At 39.9% G+C, this 13,405-nt stretch overlaps 6 protein-coding genes across 6 annotated transcripts; 5 read left to right on the top strand and 1 right to left on the bottom strand. All coding sequences in view use genetic code 12, as the record gives it.

Annotated features, from left to right (window-relative positions):
- Window positions 1–1,304: 1,304 nt before the first annotated feature.
- XOG1 (glucan 1,3-beta-glucosidase) lies at window positions 1,305–2,579 on the top strand (the record flags this gene model as incomplete). The annotated part of the gene is made up of 1 exon (XM_051755023.1): window positions 1,305–2,579. One exon carries the CDS (start codon window positions 1,305–1,307, stop codon window positions 2,577–2,579), a length of 1,275 nt encoding a protein of 424 aa, XP_051611005.1.
- Window positions 2,580–2,854: 275 nt separating this feature from the next.
- KGF57_000543 (uncharacterized protein) lies at window positions 2,855–4,669 on the top strand (the record flags this gene model as incomplete). The annotated part of the gene is made up of 1 exon (XM_051755022.1): window positions 2,855–4,669. The coding sequence occupies one exon, from the start codon at window positions 2,855–2,857 to the stop codon at window positions 4,667–4,669; it is 1,815 nt and encodes a 604-aa protein (XP_051611004.1).
- Window positions 4,670–5,231: 562 nt separating this feature from the next.
- KGF57_000542 (MST1) lies at window positions 5,232–7,224 on the top strand (the record flags this gene model as incomplete). The annotated part of the gene is made up of 2 exons (XM_051755021.1): window positions 5,232–5,767; window positions 5,880–7,224. The coding sequence occupies 2 exons, from the start codon at window positions 5,232–5,234 to the stop codon at window positions 7,222–7,224; spliced, it is 1,881 nt and encodes a 626-aa protein (XP_051611003.1).
- A 39-nt stretch (window positions 7,225–7,263) lies between these two features.
- Window positions 7,264–8,373, bottom strand: CDC73 (Cdc73p; the record flags this gene model as incomplete). Its single annotated transcript, XM_051755020.1, has 1 exon — window positions 7,264–8,373. The coding sequence occupies one exon, from the start codon at window positions 8,371–8,373 to the stop codon at window positions 7,264–7,266; it is 1,110 nt and encodes a 369-aa protein (XP_051611002.1).
- Window positions 8,374–8,513: 140 nt separating this feature from the next.
- KGF57_000540 (protein kinase regulatory subunit) lies at window positions 8,514–9,938 on the top strand (the record flags this gene model as incomplete). Its single annotated transcript, XM_051755011.1, has 1 exon — window positions 8,514–9,938. One exon carries the CDS (start codon window positions 8,514–8,516, stop codon window positions 9,936–9,938), a length of 1,425 nt encoding a protein of 474 aa, XP_051611001.1.
- Window positions 9,939–12,130: 2,192 nt separating this feature from the next.
- Window positions 12,131–12,973, top strand: KGF57_000539 (uncharacterized protein; the record flags this gene model as incomplete). The annotated part of the gene is made up of 1 exon (XM_051754999.1): window positions 12,131–12,973. One exon carries the CDS (start codon window positions 12,131–12,133, stop codon window positions 12,971–12,973), a length of 843 nt encoding a protein of 280 aa, XP_051611000.1.
- Between the last annotated feature and the right edge of the window lie 432 nt (window positions 12,974–13,405).

Raw genomic sequence — 13,405 nt, 5'->3', positions numbered from 1 at the left:
CATCACTTGGCATAATCCCTGTGGTTGTGTCTGTCTCACATTTTCTGCATGACCAGGATGATGCAACCCGTCTGAGTAGAGCAGGCAATTTGTGAAGCAAAGATAAGAGAGGACACACCGGAGTCAAGTGCTGTTCCCTGTTTTATCCCCGTGGGAGAGAGGCTTTAGAGGAAAAGGAGGGGAGGGGTGGGGGCAAAAGAAAGAGCCAGCCATTCCAGTTTATAAAAGCATTTTGATTTTGTTACTCAAAAAGTGTAAGTTTTATGTTTTCACGAAAGTTACGCTACACAAACATATATACATATATCTGTAGACTTTGTATGTGTCTATTCACCTAGTACTCCAGTTTAGTACCACCTCGGAATGTTTAGTGCTTATTGTGTTTGGTACACTGTATGTGCTGTTTAGTAAACAAAGTCTATTACAATAGAAATTTCACTAATTTGTTTTAAAAATAAACCCACACAAACAAAACAATTCACACACACACACACACACACATATACATATACACACACATACATATACACAATTAACCCTTGACACATACTCTTACAATAGACCTCCAACCAAGTATTACAATAGGATCAATTGTGTAATACACACACACACACACATTACTTAATCAAGACACAATTAAGCTGTTTCTTCGTGCATTATTTTTTTTTTCTCAATTTTATGAAATCGCACATTTGGAAAGTTACAAACCCACCACTAAATGCAACCTTTCATCCCTTTCCCTTAATAAAACAATTGCTTCACACACACACACACATATATATAGAGCTTTAATGAATATAAAAGTATCTGAAATTTTCCCGTATTCGATATAACTCCCATCGTATTAACCCTTTCTTTTTGCATTCCAACTTTTTCACTTGCAAAGCGCTGGATCAGAAAGTGCGCTAGACAACCTATTCATACGTCACAACACATTCACACTCGAGTCTAGACTTTGAGAAAAAATAAAAAAGAATTACACCAACTTCACGTGTTGCACTTTCTAAATATTCATCTTATTCAATTACGTTTGAAATTTCACTAGCGCCAGATTTTGCAACCACTCTCTACAGTTGAAACTATTCTCAACCACCACCACCATCATTACAACTTCTTAATTCCATTTTGCGATTGATTTTTGTTTTTCCAACTTGCGCCAATAGAAAAAAAAAGTAATCCCACTTTGTGCTTTTTCGTTACATACATTTAATTTTTTTTTTTTTGCAGTTTCTTTAATTTTCAAAACGGCAAAAGCCAGATTTTAATTTCACAATAAACTTCCCCTACAGCAACTGATATTCATAATGAGGTCCTTTATTACTTTCACTACACTTGTTTCATGCATTTGCGCATTGGCCATTAGCCCCCAGAAGAGAGGCCAAAATGTGCCATGGGACTACGGCAACCAAACTGTTCGTGGGTTGAATTTAGGTGGTTGGTTTGTTCTTGAAGCATATATTACCCCATCTTTATTTGGGTCCTGGTTATTTGGAAATGACGAGAGTAATATTCCTGTTGATGAGTACCATTTCACTAAACAATTGGGTAAAGAGGCTGCAAAAAAAGTATTACAATTGCACTGGAGTTCATGGTACACTGAAGCTGACTTTGAACAAATGAGCTATTTGGGGATAAATACCGTTCGTATTCCAATTGGATATTGGGCTTTCCAATTGTTGGATGATGACCCATATGTTCAAGGCCAAGTTGAGTACTTGGACAAGGCATTGCAATGGTCTAGAAACCACAATATCAAAGTCTGGATTGACTTGCATGGTGCTCCAGGCTCACAAAATGGGTTTGACAATTCAGGATTGAGAGATGCTATTGACTGGCAAAAGGTTGATGGAAATGTGCAGGTCACTCAAGAGGTCTTAAATACAATCGTTCAAAAATACGGCGCTGATGAATATGCTGATGTTGTGATTGGTATCGAATTGATTAATGAACCATTGGGACCAAGCTTGAATCTCGATGAGCTCAAGCAATACTACCAATATGGATACAATGCTTTGAGGTCCACAGGTTCAAATGTACCAGTTGTCATTCACGACGCTTTTGAAGCAATTGGCTACTGGGATGATTTCTCCATTGGCAACAACGCGTACAACGTTGTTTTAGATCACCATCACTACCAAGTCTTTTCAGCTGGGGAATTAGAAAGGAGCATAGACCAACACATCTCGGTTGCTTGTAACTGGGGTTGGGACGCCAAAAAGGAAAATTACTGGACGGTCACGGGTGAGTGGTCAGCCGCCTTAACAGACTGTGCTAAATGGTTGAATGGTGTAGGTAGGGGCGCTCGTTATGAAGGGCAATATGATAACTCCCCTTACATTGGCTCATGTCAACAGTACTTGGAGTTTGCCACCTGGCCCGATGATTACAAAACCAATGTTAGGAAATACATTGAAGCTCAATTGGATGCCTATGAGTATACCGGTGGCTGGATTTTCTGGAATTGGAAGACGGAAAATGCCATTGAGTGGGATTTCCAGAAATTGACTGCTGTTGGAGTTTTCCCACAACCATTAACGGATAGGCAGTATCCTAATCAATGTGGTTTTCCAAGTAATTGAGTAAGTTTTAGGGAGGTTTTTTTATTTTTTATTTGGGTGTGGGGGGGGGGGGGGTTTCAGGTATTATAAAGTGTATATTATTATATATCTGGGAATTTTCGATTACGTCACTGTGTTATGAACATCTATGGAACTGCAAAGTGGTAAGTAGAGTGTTATGAATATACCGAGATTTTCAATTCCTTTTTTGTGTGCTCTCTCGCAAAGCAGCGAAATTTCGTGATGATGTTCTTTACCGATCCCTCGAAGAAGATCATATTTCTTACATAAATTAGATGAGTATGCTAACGAGAGGTTGGGCACTACGGTGTGCCAGGATCTCAATACATGGCTGCTCCTCATTCAGAGTTGCTACGACCCCTCCAGGGATGTGTTCACACTTCACCAAATTCGTGCCCTATAGAGGAATCAGTCAAACTTCATGGCTTCTACAGAAATTGCGTAATAAGTCGGACCAAAGACCAGACAAAGCCAATCCCGAATCTGTAAGGACTGAAGAGGAGTCAGCACCACCAAGAAAAACTGACAATTCGCTCAAGGTGACCAAGGAGCAACTATTAGCAAAAGCAACCAATATGTACTCCAGATTCAAAATCCGTCTCAAATGGCTCTTGAAAAAGTCAAATCGACCGTTCAATACCGACGACTACTCAGCATTCTTTTCGTGGATAGTCATGGGGAATGTGTTTTTGTTCTTTGCAGCAACTACAACATTCTTTTCACTCGTGATTTTCACAGCAAATACCGTCTTTGCTCAAGAGTTTGTTGCCAGAAAATTTGGAGAATTAATCACCAAGAACTCAAATATGACAGTCACTTTCGAAAGTGCCATTGTACCTGGGTGGTCCGATGGGAAAATAAGCTTTAGGAAATGTTTTGTTAGTCGTCGGCCAAAAAAGATTGAAAAATTCGCCAAGGGTTCACAAAAGGAGGAGTACGAGAGAAGTTTACAAGTTGATAATAGCGACGAGGACGATGATATTTTCGAAGATGATGGGAACTATACCCAATTTGATCTCACCATGGAAGAAGTGAACATTTCGTTGTCATTTAGTAAATGGGTCAACGGAACTGGGATGATTGAAACATTGGAGATGAAGGGAGTTCGAGGAGTCGTGGACCGAACACATGTAAAGTGGGACCCAGATGATGATGCCACTAATTATAAAAACGTGTACCAACCGGGAGATTTTGAATTTGAAGATTTCAAAATGGAGGATGTGTTGTTTGAGTTGAAACAGCCTAATGGATTCAGACCATTTGATGTTTCTATTTACAATTGCGAACTTTCGAAATTAAGAAAACACTGGTTGTTTTACGATTTCTTGAATGCCGAGGTAATGAGTGGCTCATACGACAATTCGTTATTCACCGTGCATAAAAAACAAAGATTGAGTGATTTCTCAATCAATGACGAGGGAAAAGAGGGTAGTCTGCTGAGCAAGTGGAAAAGGGTAACTTGCATTCGAGTTGACTCACTAAGCCTTGACCATTTGAACAAGGGCCTTGAAGGTCCATTTGGTTGGATTACCAATGGTAAAGTCGACATGAATGGTGAGATAATGGTTCCTAGGGACGATACTAATGACATTGGCGTAAAAGAAATTGTAAATATGATTGCCGAGTCAATAACGAAGGAAGCCACGAGGTACAAAAACCCAGACGTCAACTCCAAACATCCAGACATGCACACTCGTTTGACACATGACGACTACACAGACATTTCAAAATATTTTGTGCTCGATTTAACTATACGATTAAACAACGTTAGGGCAACGGTACCATTTAAAGCACCTGAATTGTCGTACATAAATTACGCACTCATAAGACCCATTGTGGCGTACATAAACTCAAAAAACACATTCATTGAAATACACAATCGAGTCGTGAAAAACATAAAAGACTTTGAAGGTTCTTGGACAGTTTATGACTCGCTTCTCATGGATGATATTTCTGAAGAAGTGTATGACAATTTCGTTGCTTATGTGGCCGATGAAGAAGCAAGATTAATCAGGGTGACAAGAGTGGGCTTTTGGTCACTTCAGTTGTTGTTACAGTTGGTACTCTTTGGGTTGGGTACCTTGGCATGATGAGGTTTCGATGCATTGTGGTTCACTCACATTTTCAAAATGAGAACTAAAAGGGCGATATAACAACAAAAGCTAATGATGGATAAGATCAACACGTAATCTCCACCAGTCTTGTACATTTCCATGTCCTTCTCTGGATTGTAAAAAACGTCAACATGCAATGACTTGTACACACCGATAAAGTAAAGAATACACCCGTAAATAGTGTACATTGTTCCTATGGGCAAGAACTCTTTTGAAAATAGTTTGATGATCAAGATTGAGAATGAGAAACACCCGATTGCGGTCCTAGTATAAGCTCCTTCATAAGTCCTTTGATGTGCTCGAATATCCAACTTTAAATTGTCCTCAAGTAGGTCGATACGGGATGGTAGTCTATCCCTCAAGGGTCTGGATGTGGTTTCATTTGACATCGTGGTGTGGCTTTCAGTGAATTGCACAAAATAATTATCATGGACTTTCATCACTTTTTTTGCTCCTTCCTCTCGATTCAACCACATCATACGGTTGTGGACATACACACACATACACACACAGTTAGAGCTACTCCACACTATAAACAATGGCGGCTGCTAGACGTTTCTGGGTCACGCTCAAACTATCATCCAAACATCTCTCCCGTCTACCCAGGTTCGATGCTCAAGTACCCAAATCAAGGTTGAAAAAGATTGCGCATGACGATAAAAAGGGAGCCAGCCCATCTATTCTGAGCCTGCAAAGATCTTCTCCAGCTCCGGAAGGCACTGGTACTCCAGGGCCAGGAACCAATTCAAACAGTGCAGGTGGCGCAGGGGGTTCAGGAATAAGTCAATATAAAATAAATGTGGGTCTCAAAGGCGACTCGACGTCAGGGCTTACAATGAACAGTATAAACCCTGCTCTTTACGTGCTAGATAAATCAGGTAAGCCATGCAGACGCTGGGTGAAGCAGCAGAAACAGTTCAAGAGCTTCACTGGGTTTAAAATGAAGTACACGAAATACGAGGCGCAAGAGCCAAGACCAAAAGAGGATGCAAAAATGGACAGTAAATCTGAGGACGGCGGTGCATCAAATACTACGGATAAAGTGGCAACTGTAGTTGCAGAGGTAAAAGTGGCGTAATTAAAGTATGTAAGAGGTGAATAGATTTTGAAATGACAGATAAAAAAAATCAAAAAAAAAGAATCATACAATACAAATCTACGAAGCCGACCCTGTCACGATGTTTAGACACACTGGAGCACAGCAATGCATTCGGAGACTCCTATCTACCAAGATCAAAGAAGAGTCTTCAACAAACACGAGTCATGCCATTTCGAATAAGCAGTTGCTCTATACTACCGATGTGGCATCACCTGGATCAATCTTTTTCCTACCACACGGGACTCGAATACTAAACAAACTAATACAGTTTATGAAGAATCAACAAATAAAGTACGGATTTCAAGAGGTTGTAACTCCTTTGATATTCAAGACTAAAATGTGGAAAAAATCGGGCCATTGGGATAATTACAAAGACGACATGTTCAAAGTTACTGGGTTTGACATGTCGAAAGAAGAAATTACCGAAGGCTCTATAGAGGAGCACGAGTATGGCTTGAAACCAATGAACTGTCCTAGTCACTGTATGATTTTTGCCAAATTTGATCGAAGCTATAATGAGTTGCCTATAAGATACTCCGATTTCAGTTCGTTGCACAGGAACGAAGCTAGTGGGGCGCTAACTGGTTTGACAAGAGTACGCAGGTTTCACCAGGATGACGGCCACATTTTTTGCAATGTGAATCAGCTTGACGAGGAGATTAAAAACACATTGAAATTGATCAAAGATACATACGGCGTGTTTGGAATCCGTGACATTGATTATTACTTGTCAACACGACCTGAAAAGTATATTGGCGATATTGAAACTTGGGATAAAGCAGAATCGCAGTTGAAAAAAGTGTTGGACGAAGGTACTGGTGAAGGAAGCTGGCAAATTAGAGAGGGGGATGGTGCATTTTATGGCCCAAAGATTGATGTACTTTTGACTGATGCATTCAATAAGAAGCACCAGGTTGGGACAATTCAATTAGATTTTCAATTGCCCAAGAGGTTTGAATTGAAATATGTTGCTGAGGATGGGACAAGAGATAACCAGCCCATTTTGATACATAGGGCAGTGTTTGGATCTTTGGAACGGTTTTTTGCAATCTTGTTGGATCATTACCAAGGGAAATGGCCATTTTGGATAAACCCAAGGCAAGCAGTGATAATACCTATTAATGAGACACACATTGAAAAGGCAGAAGAGTTGAAACGTTTGCTTTGCGGGGATATAATCAACTCATCTGATCTGATATCTCCTTTAACTGGGTTCAATTTTCACGTGGATGTTGATAAAAGGGCAGAAACCGTGGGTCATAGAACCAAAGAAGCAATTAAAATGGGGTATTCCTACATCATCATGATTGGTGATAGAGATATTGCCAATGGCACATTTTCAATAAGGTCCAGAGATGATCGAAAAGTTGCAAACTTGACAGCTGATGAAATTTATCAAAAGTTTATAGATTCGGAGAAAAGTTACCAGTAGAAAAAACTATGTAGATATAAAAGGTTACAGCCTCCTCCACTACAGCTTCCCATATCCCTTATTGATGAGAATCTTGTCAATTTCAGTCCAAAAGTCACGCACAATCACCTTATCCTTGAATCTCTTTTCGCCCCGATCTACTTTAATCTCATGGACGTTCCAGTCTTTAATCTGCTGCGGCGTGGCCTCACCGTTGTATCCCAAGTAATAGCCCTGGTACTTTTGAAACAATACTTCTGGTTTAGAGAACTTGTACTTTGAAAATTGCCAGCTTTGACCCGTAGTAAAGATTGCAATGACTCTGTTCCAATAGTCAGGGTTTGTGAACAAGTCGACATTGTCAACCACCATAATTTTTTGTCCAGTTTTGATCAACCTGTCCGAAGGATGGTTAAGGACAACAACACCAGACTGCGGCCGGTTGCTTGGAACTGGTTCCGTGTAATGCGAGTTTTCAAGAAACTCTTTAATGTTGGGCAACGAAAGAAGGGCTGTCGTAGCTGGCGATACGATAATGATGGGTTGTTTCTTCGACCCACTTTCCTTTTTAGACTCTTTAGTGCTGGGTTTAGCACGCTTCAATTCATGCATAAACTTTTTGGCATCGGATATTAGATAACTAAAGTCAATATTTTTGGAACCTCTCAATACCGCATTATGATCAACCGATTCCTTTTCAAATTGATTGATTCGGTCCATTTGTGGGTCGTCTAGTTTGCGTTTTTTGGATTCAACTGCGTCAATGTCAGGTCCAACCTTGGACTGGTCGGCTTGAGCATTTGCTCCGTCTTTGTCTTCCTTGACAAACTGACAAGTGTCAATGGTTCCCTTTAACCATGTTATCAAGTCATACCTTTGTAAATAAGCAAACGCAGGAATATTATACTCACTAGCTTTGGACTTGTAGTCAACATCCGGAGTTTGTTCCTCCATCCAACAAAACACGACCGACTTCAAGTCTTGTGGTTCATCGTCATTGTAAAAGTTTGTCTTCAGGTCCAACTCATACTTTTTTTCATCATCTCCAAACGAAACTTGAGTGGCATCTTGCACAAGCTCGGTTTCAGTACCATCTTTATCAAATAGCTTGATGGAACCACCTGCTATAGCAGCTCGGCGTAGAGCTTGTAGAGCCGCAACGCCTGACATTGGGATTAATGTTGTTGATTCTTCCTCTTTTTTTTATTGCTTCATAGTATTTTTCTTTTTTCTTTTCTTTTCTTTGTGGAAAGTATTATCTATACTCGACATCTACCATCCAAAAAAGTGTCCACCACCCCCGTCCCAATATGGATAATGACATTGGAATTGCACAGGTTTTGCGGTGGCGTGATGAGGCACAAGAGACATTAAGAAAGGCACAGAAGTTGTGCACTGCTGCACAATCGTCATTGCAAAAGACACTACAGGACTTGGCTTTTGAACTTCCAAGGGAGTTAGAGTCAGTTGAGCACTTGTTTGACTCATACCAGAATCAGTTTGAGCGAATTGACAAACAGATCAAGAACTTGAAACGAATATTGATGGAAAGTGTTGATAAAGTGTTTATTGATATTGATAGTATATTGGTGCCGAGCTTGAGTCAATTGGATTCCACAATAACGAGATTGAAAGGGGTTACAGTACCTCTGTTTATCCTCAACTCAACTGACACTGCTTCCAAAACTTTACTTGACTTTATAGCCACAGACTCCATTGATCTTCTCAAGCACAACATTGACGTATATAAAACAAATTGCGCAAAGATTAAACAATTACTACTGGACGAGTTCCAAAGTCGCATTTTAAACCTGTACCAACAGTTTTCAACTCAACATGGCATTGTTGATACCGAGTTTGAGCGACTAGGACCAATTCAAATCGAATTTCGTACTGCTCATGGGAAAATACTAGAATCAAAAGGCGTTTTGGGAACGACACTCCAAGAAAATCAAGCTTTAGAGAATGAGTTGGTGTCGCTTTTGCAAATGTTGACCAACCATTTCGACCAGTGTAATAAAGCCATCGAGCTACTATCCACGTCAAGCAGCAATGTGAATGTGAATATAGAAGTTTTGGCAAATGACGCACAGGAATTGAATGAAGTTTTCAAAGATCTCACCTCAATTTACGACATTGTGCTAACGAATGAAACGAAATCAAACAAGATATATCAACAATACAGCGCCTATGTTGACAAATCTCGCGACATTATCAGACTGGAAATGGTGAAGATGAGAGATTTCAAAGTGACTTTGTTGCCCAAGTTCTTAATCCTACTACACCGATCAATGAACATATTACAAACCTGTTCTATAACTGATGAGTCATTTAAAGAGATATCGCCGTGTGAAATCTATTCAGAGACAATAAAGCTGTTGGTGTTCCATTACACCCAATTCATTGAAGTTTACGAAACAAAGTATCTTACTGAATTACATCACGAAGAATTTGTATACCCGAGGATTTTTTTGAAGAAAATCAGAGATTTTTTAAGTGAAGATTTATACCGTATACAACTTGAAGAAACCAACCGCAGAAAGTTGTGGCTTGAAAAGTATGGAGAGCTCATTCCAAGAGAGTTCAAATTGCCTGGAGAGGATGAAGTGCCGGTGGTTGTGCAGGTCATAACTGAAGGATTAGAACAGATACAAAAAGAAGATGGTGTAGAGGAGTTTAATGACGGGGAGGAGAAAGTTTTGCTAGATTTGATTAGGTCAATCAAACAAAAGTAGAAGCTTCGTATGGTAATCCACGCATTCAATTCTTGCTTTGTATTGTGGATTGGGTTCGACAGTGAGCAATTCCTGGTCTATGATGTCACTTGACTCCACCAGTAGCTTATGTAGAAGAAACGATCCTGCTACAATTGACACAACTTTAAACTGCGGACTTCTCTTTGAGCAACCCCACAATTTTTGATAAAAAATCACGTGACTATGCTAATTTTTTTTTCTCTCTCTCAAATGTATGTTTGGTATTAGGCGGGGAACAGTTTGTAATACTCGGCTTCGAATGAAAGCACAATAAGCTTTTGTTTTTTTTGCTTCAGTTTCCATCGGTCCTAAGTTGAGAGAATAGGGGAAGCATAAAGGGGTGAGATTGTATATCAGATATATGATGTGTCAAATGCATATATGACGTTGTGTGCACGAATAACTCGAGGAATGATCTTCTGCTGCCACCCACAAATTAGTATGATGTGGTCACAAAAACGGACTTAGCACAGAAGATGTTTTATTTCCTAGGTGGCTTAATTGCACAAAAGTTCTCTGAGAAGGTTTGCTGTTGTTGTTGTTGTTGTTGTTGTTGTAGTTGTTGGGGGGGGGGGAATGGTGACACACAATAAAGGAAAAAGGAACACATCATGCGCTAGACCTTGTGCATGAATTCGCTCACATAGGGTGTAAACCTGTGATCTTTATTTACACCTTATTGATGGTTTTGTTTTTGGTACTGGTCATCTATATTTAGAATGCCAAGAAATGAGTTCTAAACATATCAACATGTGCCAGAAACATGGAGACAGAGAGAGAGCAAGCGCATCCCCAATTTGAGCACTTGAACAATTTAATAGAACACCCCTCGAACGTGCCTGCAAGATCCCAATTCACGGAGAACCATCTTTTTGTTTCGTTGAATATGACAACGAATTTTTTTAGTTTCGTAGCTTGGTAACTAGGCAAAGGCAAACTCTAATTATGCTTTGTTAACCCGAATGGGCAATGGATATCCCGAAACAAGCAGTTCCAATACGTCATTCTGCTTTGTATGTGAAATTTCTTGGCAAAACTATGAAGCGCTGGATTTGGCTCTCTTTTTTTCAAAAAGACCCAAATTGAGGCACTTGCTCGACAGTTGGCAGTGCTTATTCCTACAAGATATTAAAAGAGACAAGTCCTTGACAGAGGTACCAGACCAAGTAAGTAAGTCAAAGAAGCATGCTCAGCAAGAAAACCCAGCAAGCAAGCCCAGCAATCATAGCTCAACAACAAGACAAGCCAAACAAACAAAGCACGCCAAAAAAGGGAAAGATTATTGTATGCTGGATAGTTTGCAGTCACGAATAGCTGTTGTGGAGTCACACGCCACAGCCAGTGTTATAGGGTATGTGTGTGTGTGTGTGTGTGTGTGTGTCGTCATACCACCTCAAAACGCAACACAAGTTACACAAATTAGAAAGCACAGTGGCAATTTAATTGTTGTATTCGTAAAATTTAAGAGACTATACATGTAACAATATTGTTATTATTGTGACTCCTTTTTCACACTAAGGAATTGATTTTAGCGAGGAAAGGCAGATGTCATATACGACCTTCTTCATGCACAAGCCCTTACAGAAAAGAAGAGGTGCTTTCTGGGAGTAGAGGGGAGTTGAGTGAGAGTTTAAGCCAGCACTTTGGCAAAGTTTGATTAGTTGCGTCCTGTTTTATTTTTAGTGTAATTTTTGTGTTTACTGAGTGCGTGTGTATTTGCGCATGTTTGTTTGTATAATTCATTTATTTTGTTTTGTTTATATCTAAATTTAGCAGTATGGCGTCATAATGTTATGTGTTATGTATATTATAGCAGTAATCCTCAACAGTGTTTTCCGAATTAGTCTACCACAGGTGAATGCTTTTGGATTTTAACTCAAGGGCCAAGAAAATATACAAAACAAAAGAGTTCACCACCCTAGAGAGAAATATTACATATCCTTACTAATTCAGCAAACGTGTGACATCAAAGCACAGCTATGCACTATATTATATTTTTTTTTTGGTCCACTCCAACAGGAGATGTTTTGCAAAACAATATAAATACCAGTCACAATTCCCTTTCCAATCTCTTTTCAAAGTGTCTAATATATTCAAACAGAAACTCACTCGCTTAAGTTACTATTACAACAACATCATCAACAACAACAACAACAATTACTACTACTACAATGAAATTTTTAATTCCTGCCTCACTTTTAACCTTGTCAACTGGTGCCTTGGCTGCCATTAGACCGGTCCAATTCTTTGCTTCCTCAGACAACGAAGAAGTTAACGGACAAGGATTGTACTCCACCCACGAAGGTGCTGGTATCAACTACTTTTTCCTTGGCGCTGCTCAAAATTTGCAATACAATGACGAATCGAGAGTTGTCTACATTGCATTGGGGGGAAACTTGCCAGATGCTAGACAATACCTTGCATTCTCTGGTGACGTCTTGTCATTGACCGTTGCTGAAGAACCATTGCCAGTCGACATTGCTGAAGATGGAACGGTTACTTTCCCAGGTTCAGACGCTCTTGCTGCTGCCAAGAACATCAATGACCCATACAGATACTCTGAAGACGTATTTGCCGTTGTCAAAGATGGTGCCGAAGGTTCAATCCCATTGTCAATCAATGCCATCTTTGGTGATGTCGAAGTTGAAGAGCCATCTGCGTCCTCCAGCGAAGAAGCTCCTAAGCCAACCGACGTCATCTACACCAACGCAACTGTTACTGTTTTCACCACTTACTGCCCCGAACCAACCACTTTGACTTTGACTGTCTGTGAAACTGCATGTTCTGAAACTGCTGTTACTGTTTCCGTGGCCGGTGAAGTTACTGTTGACAATGTCAAGTTGGAAGCCACTTCAGTTCCAGCTGAAACTTCCGTCGCCTCAACTCAAAAAGTATCAACCACCGTTGCGACTCAAGCAAGTACTGAAGCCAGCGTTTACGAAGGTTCTGCTGCTGTTGCCGGAGGTGCTGGTTTGGCTGCTATTGCCTTTGGTGCTGCTGGTTTGCTTATTTAAGCAGTTGATCTGAATGCATTTCCAGTCCTCCTTTTTTTGCTTCTATTTGTGTGTTTTTTTTTTTTCATCATTATGTTTATATACTTTCGTTAACTTTGCAATGCTTTCCGGGTTCAATTGTTGAACTTCATTCAAAAGAGTGCTAGTTCGTTTGTCGGACGCTGACTATTGGTGCTCAGATTCGTTTTCTTTTCGTAAAAAGTTTATACTAAAAATCATTAATTAAACTTCGATAATTTAGATCGTTTGAAGATACGAAAGGATTCTCTTTACTTCCTTACACAATGAGAATACTTACAGGATCTCCAAAGTGTTTCTTTCCTACCTGATTAGGTTCGTTTTGGAATTTTTGAAGCACTTAATTTGGCTGTACCTCAACGTCGGTCCCTCGTTTATTTATACAAACCAAATCATCAAACTCTCATGTTGTGT

The sequence above is a fragment of the Candida theae genome (assembly GCF_024610275.1).
Source record: "Candida theae strain CBS 12239 chromosome Unknown scaffold16, whole genome shotgun sequence".
NCBI lineage: Eukaryota > Fungi > Ascomycota > Pichiomycetes > Serinales > Debaryomycetaceae > Lodderomyces > Lodderomyces theae.
Note: the sequence above shows the minus strand (reverse complement) of the source record. Positions and strands in the feature narration are given on the sequence as shown.